This window comes from Triturus cristatus, chromosome 9 (genome assembly GCF_964204655.1).
Source record: "Triturus cristatus chromosome 9, aTriCri1.1, whole genome shotgun sequence".
NCBI lineage: Eukaryota > Metazoa > Chordata > Amphibia > Caudata > Salamandridae > Triturus > Triturus cristatus.
The window spans coordinates 529,680,536-529,695,478 of NC_140592.1; the positions used below are offsets into that span (position 1 = coordinate 529,680,536).

The window sequence follows — 14,943 nt, forward strand, 5'->3', positions numbered from 1 at the left end:
GGCGCTGTATGGGTGGTTCGATGCGCTGGACATGAATCTGGCTATCTTGGGCGCCAAAATCCAGGTACATGACAGGCATCTTGATGTGGCGGAGGCGCGTATTTCGGACATTGAGGATGGCACCGCGCAATCTCTGAAGAGGTTGGAGCGCGTTGAACGAATCCTCAAGGAGGTGGCAATGAAGAACGACGACTTGGAGGCGCGAAGTAGGCGCAACAACATCTGCATACTGGGAGTGCCGGAGTCCACCGCTACTGGCCGATTGGACCTTTATGTAGAGACTCTGCTGTTTGATCTGTTTGGAAAAGACTCCTTCACCAATGGGTTTGTAGTAGAGCGCGCTCATCGGTCCTTGGGGCCTCGGCCCATAATTGCACGTATTATGAACTTCCGGGACCGTGACACCGCCTTGCGCCTCGCCAGAAAACGAGGTGACACCATCTGGCAGGGTTCTAAGCTCTCCTTATACCCGGACTTCACGGCTATGGTGCAGGATGCTCGCCGTAAATACAATGGGGTCAAGGCCACTCTCAGAAACCTAGGTTTAAGATATGGAATGCTATACCCAGCCAGGCTGAAAGTCGATGTGGGCGGCAGGTCTTGAATCTTTGAAATCCCACCGAGGTGCAGGAATTTTGTCATGCCTACAGACAGAACAACAATCGGACAGAAACAAGTGCGGCGGGGGCTTCCCACTCTCACAGTGGCTCAGTTGCACGTGTTGATCTCTTCTCTAGCTCAGGCACTGGTTAACTCTGTTGTGATACTGGATCTTATGTATTATAGATGACACCGGGTAAATGCTCTGCATGTTTCAGTAACGTTTCAAATGGTTGCCCGACTGACGTGGCGTTGCCACCACTCATGGTGTATGCTTTGGGTTTCTTCCTGATTTTGCTGATGTACCGATTTAAGGGTTTCTCTTTCCAGCGTAAAGTCAATTGGTACTTCATGTTCAGATGTTTATTAAGGATCTGCCTCGCTTTGGGGATGGTGAGCTTGGGTGGGGGGTGGGGGAGGGGCAATTGTTATTATTTTACAGCTGAGAGACGTTTGCAGTTATGTTCACTGTCGCAGTTCTTGCCTTTTCATCACTGTTTGTGCATGACACACTTGACACATTCCTCTGATGGCTCAGCTGGGTAACACGGACAGTCCCTCTGGCTTAACCCTGATGTCCTGGAATGTTCGGGGACTTAATGACAATCGCAAGAAACGACAAGTGTTGCATTATTTAACTAGACACAATGTGGACATTGCTTACTTACAGGAAACACACCTACCCACATCAGACCCGGCTCGCTTTGCCGCTAGTTGGGGGGCACGCAGGTACTTTGCTAATTACAGTAACTACGCTAGGGGCACTGCTATCCTTATCCATAAAAGGGTCCCCTTCAGTCCTGGTTCCGTCATGGGGGACAAAGAGGGTAGGTACATAATCATCACAGGTTCACTTATGGGACACAGTACGGCTCTGGTATGTGTGTACGCCCAGAACATAGATTTCCCTGATTTTTTTCATTCACTACATGCCCAACTGGGTCAGTGAGAGCCCAGTTTGGTGTTGATGGGGGGGATTTTAACCTACTCCTAGACATTAGATTAGACATTAGATTAGACAGTACAGCTACATCGCCGGACATGAAGCCCCGGGCACGCCGCGCTCTTTTAGACGTTTGTGAGCAGATATCGCTTCTTGATATATGGCGTCTGCGCAACCCTGCCCTCACACGGCGTCTGCGCAACCCTGCCCTCACACACTACACCCACTATTCTGACCAGCATAACACCTGGACTAGGATAGACTTTTGGTTGGTCTCCCCGGGTGTCTCGGGCTGGTTCAGGTCTCTTGAGACTCTGCCAAGGACGTATTCAGACCACTCGCCAGTGATGCTTCACTTGAGGGTCCCGCGCCCGGAGGGATTCGAGCTGCGATGGAGGTTCCCAAGCCATGCCCTCCAGGATGATCTTTTTAATGCAGAGGTATGCGAGGCTATTGAGGATTACGTCTCCATTAACACCGGATCTGTGAACACATGGGCAGTACTCTGGGAAGGGTTTAAAGCCTACATTAGGGGCGTGTGCATTGCCAAACACGCCGGAGAGCTTAAGGATCTCCGCAACACTTTGGCACGTATCGAACGTGACCTCGTGGACTTAGATAACATATCGCTACACACCCCAGACCCGAATTTGATGGGGTGACGCTTGGCCCTCCTTGTTGAACACAGGGAGACAGTGGACCGTGAGATATTATATCTCTGCAAATATCAGACCGCCAGGCGGTATGGAGAGGGAGAGTGGCCTGGCAGGGTACTCGCGCAGAAGCTCCAACCCCCTTACAGCAAAGCCTTCATCACCGAGCTGCGTTCTTCCGCGAATCAACCACTCACCACCACCACTGAGATTTGTGACAAATTCTTAGACTATTTCAAGACCTTATACACTATTAAAGTAGGGAGTGACCCCACAACACAGGAAGCCTATTTTTCAGAGATTGTGCTAGTCTATCTTGAAAAAGATATGCAAGTCTTCTTAGTGGAACCAATATCTGAGGCAGTTGTCCTTGGAGCCATTGACACCCTCTTCTGTTCATCTGCCCCCGGGCTGGACGGCTTTACAGGGGACTTCTACAGGGCATATTGGCGCCGCAATTAATAGAGGTCTATGCAGAGGCCCTCAAGAAACAAATACTGCCCCCCAAGCTTTGGGAGGCGGTTATTATACTTTTCCCCAAACCTTGCAAAGACCCGACTTTATGCGGATCCTATAAGCCATTGTCCTTACTAAACTTAGATTATAAAATCCTAGCTAAGATCATTGCCAACCGCCTCTCCCAGTTGATGGAATTCATCATATCTCTGGCCCAATCGGGCTTTGTCCCCCACCGATCCACCTTACTGAATCTTAGGACTCTCTTTGCTGTTTTCACAGAATTAATCTGGAGGTCCTAGCTGCCGCAATCCTATTGGACGCGGAAAAGGCTTCTGATTTTTTGGAGTGGCCTTTCTTCATTGGCGTTATGCGCCGCATGGACATGTCCATGGGATTCATTGCTGCCGCCGCATTATTGTACAGCAGGCCCACGGCAAGACTGCGCCTGAACGGCACACTGTCCCGTCCCTTCTCTCTATCCCAAGGAACACAGCAGGGCTGTCCCTTGTCTACCTTATTGTTCATCCTAGCCATGGATCCGTTAATATGCCATTTCCAAGAACGGCATTTACAGAGTGGTTTGCAATTTAACACAGGCCTCCTCCTTGTCTCGCTCTACGCGGATGACACAATCCTCTATGTTAGAGACCCTTGGCTGAATTTGGAGCCGCTCATTAGGGAAATACTCAGTTTTGGCAGTTTCTACGGCCTAGGCATCAATTGGCATAAGTCGGTAATCTTTCCTTTAACACCTAGTACGATCCCATGGGAATGCGAGTTCCCCCTGGAGTGGTGTTCTGACTCGGTCAAGTATCTGGGTGTCCATATTCACTGGATACAGCTCAGATAATCAGTCTGAACTACGGGCAGGCAGTCAGCACCCTCGAGACCCAGATAGAGAGATGGCTGCGTTTACCTTTGTCCATTGCTGGCAGGGTCGCGATCCTTAATATGGTAGTGCTTCCAAAATGTTTGTATCTTTTTAACAACATACCTATACCCTTACCGAACAGTTTTTTCCTGACTTTGCGAGCACACCTCATAAGACTCATCTGGGGCGGCAAGCCGGCACGAGTTCGTTGGCAGGTGCTCACTCTTCCATAAGACAGAGGGGGTTATGGCGTACCGGATTTCCAATGATACTATCTTGTAGCCCAATGTTGCTATTCCTACGCCTGGTTCCACCCGGACGCCAGGATTCCATTCCTCCGCCCGGAAGCGGACTTAGTCCTGCCAGATCTGCTATCCACAGTGCTGCCCAAGGGCGTGTCACGGGACCCGCATGACATACAGACGGTTTCCACCACATTATATTCCTCTGCCTTACCCCTCCCTAATGCTCGCTGGCTGTCAATAACCGGCGAAAAGCTGGTACACCGCACTTTAACCAAATTTGACATTGTCAAAATGGAAGATATATATCCAGAGGGAAACATTTTTTCGATGACCGAGGACGTCCGTTTCCATGACGTAACCTTTATGGACAGGTTTGTGCTGGGTAGGGTCCGCTCAGCACTCCCGCCATGCTGCCCGTTTTCCCCCTTGAACCTGAATCGTTCTACCCCCTCACGTTGATAATCGAAAGTGTGAATAGTGCTCATCTAATATCTAAATTATATAAAACATGTGCTGGGATGAGACCGGTGAGTGATGACAAAGTCCGGAAAGAATGAGAGTCTGATTTAGGGCGCCCCATCACAGACGAACAGTGGGCCAAGTGTTGTGCAGTTACGAAGGAAGTCTCGCTTAATTGCAGGCACAAGCTCCTTCATTTTAAATTTCTACGTCGTATATACTTTACTCCTGCCAAAGCGCGCAGACTTGACCCATCCACACTTGCCAGAAATGCTCGGCGCCACAGGCGGATTTTGCACACCTCACATGGATCTGTCCCAAGATGCAGACGTATTGGGAACAAATACACAACACATTAGGAGACATGATCAATTTGACCTTGATCCCCACACTGGAAGTGGCTTTACTGGGATACACAGTAAACTTCCCCAAAAAGATTAGAAGATTTGCGTCATTATGTCTGCTGCTGGCCAAAAGAGAAATTGCCTTGCTATGGGGTCGCAAGTCAGTTCCGACACGTCAGAATTGGCTGCGTAGCCTGGCCTATTGCAGCACTAACAGCGAGGTTTATGCCAGCACCATACCTAGCTCCTCACGCCCTAAACACATATGGGGACCTTATCGAACCTATGTGGAGACTCTACGGCAGTCATCCGCCTCTCAACTGGAGCGGGGCATGGTTCCAGAGGGGGTGGGATAGAGGATCTCCTTCCCTTTCTATTGCTAGGAACACTCATGACGCTTACCACCAAGCCGGACTCTATTCTAATGTATAGCGCTATATGCTTACTAACTCCGTGTTTTCCAGAGATAGGTCCTTACTAGGCGATGCCGGTATGGGACTATGGGATTGGGCCTGGGGACTGTGTTTTCATAGAATGACTCAGTACTATATACTGTAATCGATAGTAGTGTGTGTTACACAATGTACAACGATGGAATTTATTTTGCTGTATCAATGACCTGACAGTGAACTATTATGTCTGTATAGTTTGATATGCAACAAATTGGGAAAAAATAAAGTTTAAAAAAACAAAATGTAATTTTCAAAACCTCACGTTCTCTAATGTTTTAGAAGAGTCCGCTTCTATTACCAAGCGTCGAAAAGTAAAAGGGCCAGAGAATGCTGTTGTTCATCCAGGTCCAGAGCATCAGTTTGCCCGCCTCTTCTCATATATTTTAAGTACCAATTCGAGATTGTCACCGGTTTAGAAAGGGAACCAAGAAAATGGGAGCAACTGTCCATAATAATAGGGGTGTAGTGAATGGATGTATAGTGAAGGATGATGCCGGGAATGGGCTTATTGAAATAGTGAGAACCATTGAAGAAGGCTGAGGAGTCCCCCAGGAGGTGGAACAGGATCTCAAAAGATCTCCTCTAGCTCCCCTTATCGAAGAACCTTCTCCCTTGTGTCCAGTGCCCAAACTTGTGAGGACTCTTAATAGGAAGGCTCTTCCTTTCATTCCATTAGAACAGCCGCTTAAATAAGGGACAGGGTCAAGGTTTAATAATAGTCCTGGCAAAGGATTTTGTCTTGGCCATCTATCTCATACACTGGACTTTGTTTCCTTGTTTGATGGTGAACTGGGCCCACTAAATAGAAGTTTCATTTTGCAGCTTCTACTAGAGATTGAGGCCCTGTGTCTGAACCCCTCACTACACTTCCAAGTTCTAGGGTCACATTTACCTTTAGGATTGTTGTACTGTTAATCCTGGCTAATATGGACCATTTTCGGAGAAAAGGTATTGATGTTTTTTCACTTGAAATAACTTCAGATCCTAAGCATTATGATCCTGGATGGGGCATCCAGGACCTCTGCCAAGAGTTAATTAGTAGTAAGGGGGCTGTAAGTTTGAAGGATATTACAATCTCATTTGTTAAAGATACGGGGAGGAGAGTTGTAAACATTGCAGAATATGAGGACCTGCGGGTTAAGGAATTTGGGAATAGAGACATGGTAGCGCCATGGAGTTAGGTGGCAGGTACACTAAATGTTAAAAAAAATATCGAATGTACAATTTTGTAGAGGTAGCACCTGGTCAAAATTCTTTCCTGGAACATGGCGGGCCTGGGACACTCTAAGTCCAAGCTACATTTTTAATGAGGTTCTGCCCATTGAAAATTTGTCTACAAGAAACCTGGATATGCTCTGGTTTTAAATATGATAATTATTTGGATTTCTCTTGTGCAGCACAATTCATGATAAAAGGGCATGCTAGTAGTGGAGGTATAGCCATTTTACTTAGTAGTAGTATAAATTGGAACCCAAAGGTGTTTGTTCATCTCCCAAAACGGTGCATTTGCTTTAAGTTAGCTTTGTGTAATAGGACTGAAAGTCCCTATACGTCCTTTCTTCTGGTAAATGTGTACACCCCCCTCGGGAGGTTGTGTGATACTTTAGTTGAGTCCATCTTCTCTTTTGTACACAACATTAGCGTTTCGGAAGAAAGCACATTGATAATTATTGTGGAGGATTTTAATGATAAAATCTCGAACTGTTCCTCTTTTGTTTTTTTAAATATTGGCTTGAATGAGGTGTGGAAAATTCTAGAGGCTGCTTTGCCTGGTAATATTAGATCAGACAGGCGGGACCTTTGCTTCCTGGACTGCCTGAGATCTAATGACCTTATTGCTCTAAATCGTAGGTTTCTGGAGGACTCGCACGCCTCTTTTACCTTTCATTCCTCTTGAGGCCAATCATTAATTGACTATTTGGTGGTATCTTACAAAATATTTTGTGATTGCTCCCACTTTGAGGTATTGAGGATGGATCTAAGTGATCATAGTATTCTTTTGCTGTTTATAAAGTACAATATAACTACAGTAGTGGAAGCCCGGAACGGTTTATTTGCACCACCATCAGAAATAGTTTGTGCAAAATATTTAACTTTTTTTTTAATTGAATATTTTCTAGAATTGTCTAAATTTTTGTAACTCTATAGTAATTGCACTTGGTCATGAATTTGAGGAATTCGGTATTTTAGCTTTCCGATACTATTTTACAGTACAAAACCGATTTATTGCTTTAATCTTTGTTTTAATGATGGAGGTAATTAGTTAATTAGTACTGTGTTAGTGTTGCACTTTAAAACATTGCGCATTACTTGTTTGTTGTATTTATTAGTCCTGCATAGTATTGCGGTTTAATGTTTAAATGAATTGATAGCGCATTTCCACTTTTTCGGCGTATTAGGCCTTAGAGCATAGTTGTAAGTTGATTTTTTTTATCTTGTACTTCAGAATTTTATGTATTTTATATCATATGTATTGTTTTAAAAAATGTATATATTTTACTGTATTTTATGAGGCCCTCTTTACGTTCCAAATCACAATATTAAAATCTTGTAATCTTGAGCAACCGTATGAAACATGGTGACTACTCAACAAACTTTCCGTGCCTTCAGAGGGGCAGCTGTGACTTGTCTGAAGGCACAGAGATCTCCACTAGGCACTTAGAGATTTCTAAATATGGTGCCCTGGTGCACAGCGGGCCACTACAAAACCCTAAATTATAGCATGAGTCTTCAAATAGGTCCTAAAGCAAAATGAACAATTGTGCAGCACTTCAATGGAATCTCTATATCCATGACCTCATATTATCTTTCCAAATCCCCCATTGCTTCCCAGCAAAGTATGTACAACACAAATCTCAACACTTACATATATTCAGAAACATCCAGGACTGGAGTTTGATATTACAAGATCATGAAGACACAGTATAAACTAACAAATAATTACCCCTCCGTTTTTTACATGTTGAATCTGCTAGACTTTCACTAAAAATAGAGTTCTACCTGGTGTTCTAATGAATTTTGCACATTATAATTTTTTTATCACCCAAAAGTGAGCATATCAGAGCGGCATGGGTACCCTGAAATTCATTCTATTATAGAGATATACTGTTTGTCAGTAGGATTTCCTAGTGTTTGCAAAATCCCTGGTGCACTGCTCACCGCTGAAGGAGAGTGTAATATAGTTTTCAGAAACATCCCTGCCAAACTAACCTGTATGGTGCAACTTTCCTCTAATAATTAAACATATCCAAAGGCTTAGAAATAAATACAACCCTAGTGATAAAATCACAAGGGTACAACTAGAGAGTGTGTACAATCGGTGTGTCAAAATTCGGTTGAAATAAGAGTGCCTAGAAAGAATTAATAATTCTGTTTATAATGACACTTCCAGAAGATTCCATTCCCAGTAATTTAAGGATGCGGTAGAACAGGTTTCTATTCTCTCTCATCAGTTTAGCATATCTAGATGTTCAGAATAATACTTACTAGCTTTAACCCCTCGTGCATGTAGGTGTCACCAGCTGGCTTCACTTTGCTTAAGTCGTCAAGGCCTTTTGTGATTTGTGCTCTAGGAAGAAGGATAAAAATACAAGTTATGCTGATTATTAAAGGATCTGCAATACACAGTCAGAAGTCGCCAGTTTTTTCCACATATAGGAATACAGAGAGTTGGTGACAGTTGCCCTTTTTAGGTCGAGGACTACCGGTCTGCCGAAGGCAGAACCGGAAGTCGAGATTTAATGTTTCCTAGAGTGGCTCCTTAGCCCGCCTCTCTTTTTGCCTCTCCTCCATTGGCTGGCTTCCTAAACGGAGGCCCGCCATTGGAGGAGAGAGCCGTCCCTCCAAATAGGCTCCGTCTTTTTCAGAATCGGGGGCGTGTTCCTTGCTGTTCTTTCCACTTTTTAGCCACGCCCTTTTAGAACAGCAGGAACACGCCCCCGAATCCGAAAAAGTTTCGGAGCTTCCATCCGCCATTGTTTTGCTGTCCTCTGGCCGTGAGGATCTTCGTGCTGTTGTGAGTATAGTTGGCGGCGCTGCCCTTCGATGAGCAGGGATCCGCACCGTGCCTTGGACGCCTTTCCCCCTTGTTTTTACTGCAACTGTGGAGAGAACTTCCGATTTAATTTCTTCCAGAGTGAATGTTTCGTTTTCCAGCTTCCGGTCAGTTACTTGAGACGAGCTTTCCCTACCGTCGGTGTTTAAAGTTGCTCTGCGCAGGAAGCGAGGAAAATCGCCCTCACTGAGCTTGTAAATTTGACTTGGATGACAAGCTTGTTTTCTGAGAACATGGGCATTACAAAGTTTTCAGGGGTGTGCAATTAGAAAATGGCATTACCAAACAGATCCGCATGCGTAGTGAGCTAGTTTTCCATTCCTCTCTGTATTGCAGATACCGCCATTGTCATCTTCAGGACTATTCGGTGTGGTGATCGCATATTCTATTTAGTGTTAATTACTCTCACAGTAAACCTTTTTAACAAATGTATTCAACTAGGAATTGTAGGTGCCTAGTTCATTATACATTGTATTGACTGCTTGAGAAAATGTGCAAGTCTGTTTGGATTCGTGGCCATACCCGTCGGATTCAATTATATTGGGTCGACTTGGCATTGCCTCTCATTGGTTTTGTCGTTGGCAGTGTAGCAGCATTTTGTAGGTGTAAGACATTCTGCAGACATGAGTCCGTTAGCATTACTGGAATACTTATCTGGGAGGCTTATTACTGTGAATAATGACGTATTACTAATGTGCGCAGAAATGAATCATTGCTTCGACTGTAGTTTTATCTTGTCTCTGTACAAATTCTTTTGTCTCCCTTCAAATAAGTATTCTTGCCATGAAATTAGAGCTTGGAAATAACAAGTCTGGCTTTTTTTGATGCAAACGAAAGACACCGTGGTGCTGCGGAACAGTTGTGGTTTTGGTAATGTAGGTTTTCTAATTAGAAGGTACTTTTAAGTCGTTTAGGTAACTGCTGTGCAGAGAAGAGACAGCGATGTTCAGTGTGTGTGTGGAATTTTAGAACAACGGTTCCGTTGGTCTATTTTTTTTCCAGGACTTCTCCAAGTGTGAGAACGTGCAAATGACACACTTTTCATTCAGTGATTTAAAAACAGAGGCGTTTCAAGTTGCAAATCCATTATATTCTTGTTTGCACCTTAGGTAGTGCAACAATAGTGCAAACGGTGCTCAGAAGTGTGATATGGAGTGTACAGTATGATGCACATATATGGAAGCAAAAGTGTCTACTGTTTAGACATGACTATAAGTCCAATATGAGTATTGTTACTTAATCATACATTTTTTTAAAAAATGCTATCCCTGAGATAGTGTTGACGTTTCCACCCAAAAACCCATCTACCTGAAATAGAACTTAGCAAGCCCTAAATGAGAGTACACATTTGAGGTTTCCTCCTGAAAATACTGTACTTTCACCGGGCAACCCCCTTTGTAGTCCTCACGAAATGGTTTAATAAAATAGATTCCATTTGTAATCGTTTCTTATGGGAATATAAGAGGCCAAGGACAGCCCTTGCCCCTTGGGTAAGGTGGTTGGGCCTACCCGAACTTTAGATATTATTACTGTTAGACCTGTCACCCTAGGTGTGGGTATTCGGATATGACCGCTCTGTAATCCTGGCTTAATTTATCATAGGCAAAATATTTATTATGCGATAATTATCCTTTAGTCTGATCAATCTGTTTAATGGAAGTTGCTTTTTTGATATTTGATCGACTCTGTTTAAGAATATTTCAGCAGTGAATTAATATATATTGTCGTTAAATGAATTAATCCAATATACTTTTTTTCCAAATACTTGCTCTGTTTCCTAGATGTAACTTTTTCGCACTAGCATGGGAGTGGGTGTCATAAGCATCAAATGTAGTGTTTGTACGACTTTAAGGACAAAGGAAAGTCGTGCTAATGTGCTGTCTATTTATTTTTATTGTAGTAGTTTTATATAGCGCGAATTCGACCCGAAGGTATTGAAACGGTTTAGATGAGCATCAATTACCTTACATAAAGTCACGCTCATTTTTTTAGGCACGGGAAAATTAAAGTGATTTGCCCAGGATCACAGGATGTGGTGCTGACGCCGATGTCATGTTCCCCAAGTCCAAAGTCTGTAGCTCTGCCTGTTACGTCACATCCGCTCTCACATTCAGATGAATGCATTATGGGAATGTTTCTTATGACCGTTCCTGCTTTATAGAAGGCTGTATTGAGTAGTGCTCGCTCACCCCCCAAGTTGGAACCGTTTTGCTCGTCCATTAAAAGTCTCGATAACTATTAGACGTTGCGCGATCTTCCCCGGAGCACAGTTTTGCACACTGGCCAGTTTACTTTTGCCCTGGAAAGAGCGTGTCCTGCTGGGCAGTCAGGGCAGAACTAAAAATAAAAAATTAGTGCCGGTGAGTGCCACCTGCAACCACCGGTTCACATTTACCAGTGTGTGTGTGGTGTCAGTGTTATGCCGTTATGTGTGCTGCGAAATGCACGCATGCGTTGTGGTTGTGTTAACTATTGTGTTAGGATGATTTTGGATATAGAAATGCGTTTAAGCGTTGAGCACTGTTCCTTATGCCAACGAAGGTGCACTCATATGCACAAATGTGTGTTTGTTGAAGTTTGTGTGCCTTTCTTGTGCGTGCTTGTGAGGCTGTAAGAAAATAAAACTTTATTAAAGATAATAAAAACCCTAATGTGTATCCGTGCTTTGCGGCGAATGGCTATACCGGTTGTGTTTGTGTATTTAGAGCAGACGATTGTCACGCCATCATAAACACCTTTTAATAACTCTGTGTGTGTGTGTGTGTGTGTGTGTGTGTGTGTGTAGGTGGCTCTGTGGGTGGCTCTATTTGTGTGTGGGTTGCTCTATGTGAGTGGCTCTCTGTGGGTGGCTCTGTGTGTGTGGCTCTGTGTGCGGGTGCAAATGGAATAGGTCTCGCATTTGAGAGTGATTAAGCTATTGACAGTGTAAATAACAATGCTGTTTCTTTAAATGTTTTAAAAACAAAAACATAAACAAAAATAATGTCATGAGCAATGCCAATAGCTCTAACTTTAACAATGCCGAGACCATTGCATTGTAAATGCTTGTTTTGCACTCTCACTTGGGGCCGATTTAGAGCTTGAAGGGCAGTCTCCCCATCTGTTAGGGTCGAGGAGGACATTTCTGCCGTCACTCTGACGGACGGTGATCGCTGTATTCAGTGGAACGGCCTTAAAGTGGTTCCTCTGAAGACTTTGAAGGTTAGTGCACGGCCTTCATTTTTCGTGCGGCCGTGGAACAAACATTTTAGTTTTTTTCAAAAACATACTCCCAAAAACAGGAGTTTGTTTTTGAAAAAACAAAAACGATTGACTCCCACACCCTGGAAGTTCTCTCCCAGGATATGCGAGAGGTCATTTTTCTTTTTTTTTCTGTCCAGGTCTGCCAGTTTTTTTCCTGTCAATGACGATTAGAAAAAAAAGCAGACCCTTTGCTCTAAATACGGCAGGCGGTCCAATATCCTTACCTCGACGGGCCTACTTGGTCAGAGAAAGCTTTCTGATGGCGAAGCTAGACGGGGCACCGTTGTCAGAAAGGCAGTCTGCCAGACGATAACTAGAGCGGGTGGGCCGAGATTTTGGTGGCCTGCCTGCCATGTTTGTAGTGGAGTACCCTGTCCCCCAACCTCTGAACCGGGCCCTTAGATACAGTGCTAGTATTCAGGCGCGCAACACCCATTGGACTCAAAGGGCTTCAGCCCCCCCCGCCCCCCCACCCGTGTGTGGCAGCCCGGGATGAGACAGATTCCCGGCCAAAAAAGCAGCCGCATCCGAGCACTTCACAGGTCTTTAAAAGACCATTTGCATGTTAATGAGGCCTTGCTGTTGTTTCACCCCTTCTAAGAGCCTCTGCAGCTCCACTCTGCCTATTGCTTAAAGTTCAGCCCCCCCGAAATTTTTGCTCAGCCCCCCCCGAAATTTGGCTCTAGTTGCGCCTCTGCTAGTATTGCATTTGCAAATCGTTACAGCTGATATTGGCATCAGTCCAGGTATCTAGTACAATCTATTGTTACTTGTGCTGCAGCCCATGAAAACAGAGGCAATCGTTTCTAATTTGTTTATTGCTTTTCTCATTAACCGCACCTCATTGGCAGTTAGAACTCAAATGTACAAATTGCAAATCTACATAAATGTCAATGATTTCAACAGCTTTAGTGAACATTCTTATTTCAGTCAAACTTTGCTCTTAATGATCACACCATTGGTATTTATCTGATTTAATTATCACCATTCTGACCATTGAAATACAGTAGTGGGCCCGGCTGTCTCTGGACGATGTCATCAGAAGTTATTGTCAGTTTGGCTAACACTGTCCCCGTTTTCAGTCGGGGTACACCCCTCTAACCACATTGACCCTAAGTGCTGTACAATCTGCTGCTGATCAGCCAAGGAAGTCTGAATTCAAGGTGGACTTTGGAGGAGGGAATTTCGTTTTCCATGCCATCATTATGGTCCTTTTCCGTGATAGTTGTGCTAGGTGAATACACTTCAGAGTTTGCTCAGCTTTTTTAGTCAATGTAAAGTAAACCAAAAGACACCTCTCCGATCCAAGCAGGTTAGCCATGTTTGTGAACTGGGAGATAGATGGTCAGAGTGACCCCTCACCAGTATTCCTATAGCCGCATGCAAGCCCACACCATATGTTAAATCCCAGCAAGGGAACAGGTGCCTAGATGTGAGCCAAATATCCTATGAAGCTACTTCAGGGTCATATATAGATGGTGAAGGAAGTCAGACTGAATCATCTTAAAATAGGACACTGTGGGTCATTCTATGTGCATATCCTACTTATGTCTCCCATTCCTCATCAGAAAACACTTTCCCAGTATCCTCTTCCCAGACGAATTTTATTCAAGAGCTCTTGAAAAATAGATGTAGTTGCTTTCCTCCAACTTCCATGCGTAATCATTGTGCACAGAGCATCTTATGCCTCTGATTCTTTGGCACTGGTACCCCAAGTCAGTCTCACCATTCTGGTGATCTGCCTGCACACCAAAAAAAGCCCACTGGGATTTTGTTAACTTCCCTGATAACATTGAACGTTTTCAATTGTTCATTCTCATACCGGTCACCCATTGTATCTAAGTGTCGGTCTTCCCAAGCAACAAGTATACATATTCCTATTGCAAAGGGACCGACTGCAGAAATAATTATTGGTAAACTATGCTGATTTTCTAAACATGAAAATATATAACTAAGTGTATTCTCAGGTGATGGTACAAGAGGGAATCTACTTGCATTCTGAATTATCTGGGTGTGGGTGGAGCCAGCGAGATTAGCCCAGATGCAAGGTTGAGGTGTAGATGGTTGAGTGGAATAATTGAATCATTTGTTATGGCTTGGTTGGCTTTAACAGCTTTACAGTTAATGGAAAGACCCCAGTGCTACTGTTTCTGAAATGTCAGATGAGAGTTGGGGGCAGCCGCTTCTGTGCTGTGCGGTTGGTTCGTAAAAATAAAAGAGCAATTGGAATAGACGATGCACGAGGCTCCTAGGCACTCAAAGATTCGCAGCGTGGTACCAAGCATTGTGAGGTAGGTAAGGTCTGACGTGTATGATAAGGCTACCTCACTGTCATTCCTGTCCTCGCATTTTTGTCTGGATTCTTAGGCCTTACTGAAGGAGATTGTTGAGGTAGTATTTGTGTTATCATAAAATCATATATCCTAGAGATAAACCATGTGACTGTTAGATTCAGTTAGGAGTTCATGGATGCGGTTTGAGAATAACCAACTGTTTATTAGACCTGGAGCATGTGACGGTCAACAGTGGTTTGAGGCTCGGTAGGATTAAAGATAGTGGATAGAAGTGGTGTTGAATATTAGCGGGTGGAGTCCGAGTATATGGGGTTTGTGCACAGAAC

General features: G+C 44.2%; 1 protein-coding gene across 1 annotated transcript in view; it reads right to left on the bottom strand.

Moving 5' to 3' along the window:
- The window catches only part of ANTXR2 (ANTXR cell adhesion molecule 2), a 670,700-nt gene that overhangs the window by 401,771 nt on the left and 253,986 nt on the right, over positions 1-14,943 (bottom strand). The window contains exon 4 of the mRNA XM_085625534.1: positions 8,513-8,594. Within this exon, the coding sequence (XP_085481660.1) occupies positions 8,513-8,594 (82 nt within the window). The remainder of the gene's footprint in view (positions 1-8,512; positions 8,595-14,943) is intronic.